Source organism: Herpailurus yagouaroundi, unplaced genomic scaffold, assembly GCF_014898765.1.
Source record: "Herpailurus yagouaroundi ecotype Mexico unplaced genomic scaffold, PumYag 220, whole genome shotgun sequence".
NCBI lineage: Eukaryota > Metazoa > Chordata > Mammalia > Carnivora > Felidae > Herpailurus > Herpailurus yagouaroundi.
Genome location: NW_024412451.1, coordinates 1900363 through 1903304, shown reverse-complemented (window position 1 = coordinate 1903304; position 2942 = coordinate 1900363). Strand labels below are relative to the sequence as shown.

At 54.5% G+C, this 2942-nt stretch overlaps 1 protein-coding gene across 1 annotated transcript in view; it reads right to left on the bottom strand.

Annotated features, from left to right (window-relative positions):
- The window catches only part of PVR (PVR cell adhesion molecule), a 12050-nt gene that overhangs the window by 4025 nt on the left and 5083 nt on the right, over positions 1-2942 (bottom strand). Inside the window, exons 3-4 of the mRNA XM_040457921.1 lie at positions 1468-1770; positions 61-178 (exon numbers count right to left, since the gene is read on the bottom strand). Coding sequence (XP_040313855.1) covers positions 61-178; positions 1468-1770 — 421 coding nt within the window. The remainder of the gene's footprint in view (positions 1-60; positions 179-1467; positions 1771-2942) is intronic.

Sequence of the window (2942 nt, the reverse complement as noted above, 5' to 3'; positions counted from 1 at the left end):
GTCCAGCCCCCAGCCCCCTCCTCCCTCAGACCCACGGGTCCAGCCCCACCCAGGACTCACGTGCTCCAGTCGTAGCCTGTGGGCTCTGGTTTGCTGCGGACATCACAGTTCAGGGTGGCCTCGCTGCGGCCGAGGTACCAGTTGTCATCATAGCCGGAAATGGAGACCTCAGGGGGGTCTGAGGGAAACAGACGCATGGGCTCAGAGACGGGGACTCTTCAGAGCAGCCTAGGGACATGTGGGATCGTGTCATAACGAGGAAAGGCCTCAGTGGGTTTCAGGCACAGCTCAAGATAGAGAGGCCTGTCAGGAGTCTGGGGCAATGGATTCCCTCAGGGAATAAAAGGCCGGAAGTCCTCGGCAGCATGGGAGCCAACGGGGGTGCTGAGAAGGCTTTTCGGGACCTGCTGCTCTCTACTCGTTTTCCCGGACAAGCCGGGTCCTTGTGTGCCTCGGGTGTCCTGTGAGAGAAGGCCTCCTAGACACTCCTAACACACGGGAGCATATTCAAGGCTCTGACAAGTCCTGCTGGAAAGCATCCTGGATGACCCTGCTTCACCTGCTGGTTTTCCATCCTAAGTGTGATGGACCAGGAAGACGCCTCAAAGTCCCCAGGGGGAAGGCCAGCGGGACCGTGTTTTTTTGTGTGGGGCGGAGCCCGTGTCGATCCCCTCCTCCCTCGGACCCAGTGGCCATGTTGAGGGTGCCCCGTGTAGACAGTGCCCGAGGGAATCAGTGTGGCAACTTCTTGGAGGGAGTATTCAGTATAGACAGTGAAGGGAGGACACAGCCCCTTAGATGAGCCAGTGTAGACACCATCGGGGGCCAGTGTGCGAGAGTACCCAGGAGAACCAGCATAGAAAATGTAAGGTCGGGGCGCCTGGGTGGCTCAGTCGGTTGAGCGTCCGACTTCAGCTCAGGTCACGATCTCGCGGTCCGTGAGTTCGAGCCCCGCGTCGGGGTCTGGGCTGATGGCTCGGAGCCTGGAGCCTGTTTCCGATTCTGTGTCTCCCTCTCTCTCTGCCCCTCCCCCGTTCATGCTCTGTCTCTCTCTGTCTCAAAAATAAATAAAAACGTTAAAAAAAAAAATTAAAAAAAAAAAAAAAAAAGAAAATGTAAGGTCAAAATGTCAATGCAGACAGACGTCACGGGAGCCAGGCTAGACAACCCGGGAGACAGTGACAGCTTCCCAGAGCTGGTGGCCAAGTGACGGGTATAGACAATGGGGACAGTCGGGTCTGCAGCCCGCATGTCCGGCAGAGATGATGGCGAAACAGTGTAGAAAGCGGACAAGGGGGTTGGCGTAGACAACGCGGGAAACCCTGTAGCAATAGGCAAGGTCAGTGTAGACAGTCGGCTCGGGAAGCGGGTGGAGGCGGCGTGTGTAGACCGTGCTCAAGGGAGCCGGGAGAGACAGAGGCCTTCGTGTGGCGGTCCCTGCCTTTGCTCACATTTGGGTACACTCACAAGGCACGGCGAGAGTCACAGACAGCAGGACGGCCTCCTCGAAGCTCTCATGCTCCACTTTGCAGGTGATGTTCTGGCCATCTGCCTGGCTGGAGGGTGTTAAGGTTAAGAGGCTGATGACGTCGAACGTGCCAGGCAGGTGTCCTGGCACCAGGCTGTCATTGGCCTTCCCGTCCGGGTATGACCAGGAGATCCGGGAGGGCGGGCGGCCCCCACGGGAGACGCAGCGGGCCACGGGCACAGGCTCCAGGCTGAGCGGGCCGGGCGGGACCTCCTCCGTCTCAGCCGCATTCTCCGGCTGGGCTGTGGAGGGAAGCAAAAGGGACCAGTCAGTCCTCGCCTGCGGTCGTTCAACAGACATCTCGGCAGCAGAGGGGGGGGAAGCTAGCTGAGGGCCAGGTTCAAATCCCAACTCTGTCCCCGAGCCACTGGGTGGCTTTGGGCATGTCTGTGCCTCACTTTCCTTGCCTGTCAACGGGAGATAATGATAGGCTCACAGGCAATGAGATTATGCAGGGAAGGCTCCTAAAATGGTAGTGGGCGCATAATAACTGCTTGATAAACAATATTATGATTGGGACATGAATACCTTGCCTGGCAATGTGACGGGCAGTGTTGGGGACCCAGGCACGACTGGGACAGCCCCAGCCCTGCCTTCATGGGCTATACAGTCCAGGGGAAAGACAGAATTCCCCACGCAGTGGCAACCCAGAGTGGGCCAGGCTGGGATGGGGGAGCCCAGAAGGAGTGCCCCAGTCTGGGGTAGCAGTGAAGGAGGGATCCATGGAGGAGAGGAGGGCTGGTAGCGTCCCGGAGGGCGAGAAGAGAAGTGATGGGCTCAAGGTTATACAGTTGTAATGGACAGAGCTAGACTTTCACACAGTTCTGACTCCAAACCCACCTCGACCATCTCTCTCTCTCTCTCTCTCTCCTTTATTTATTTATAATTTTTTAAACATTTATTTATTTATTTATTTTTATTAAAAAAATTTTTTTTAAACGTTTATTTATTTTTTTTTTGAGACAGAGAGAGACAGAGCATGAACGGGGGAGGGGCAGAGAGAGAGGGAGACTCAGAATCGGAAACAGGCTCCAGGCTCTGAGCCATCAGCCCAGAGCCCGATGCGGGGCTCGAACTCACGGACCGTGAGATCATGACCTGAGCTGAAGCCGGGCGCTTAACCGACTGAGCCACCCAGACGCCCCTTGACCATCTCTTTATCGTCATTCTGGTGATTCCCAAACCTGGGGTTTCACTTGGTTCCTTCCTCATTATTGCCTGTTGCCGTAGTGTTATTATGGACTGGAGATTTCTCTTGAATTTGACTCACTGGTTGGGTTTTTTTTTTTTTTTTTTTTGTAAAATACTGAGAATTTTATGTAAAATACATAAAATTTCCAAAACAACCGTTACCCGGTCTGCTAGGTATCTGCAACAAGTAAATTATTAACGGAAATATTACTTTTTTTTTTTT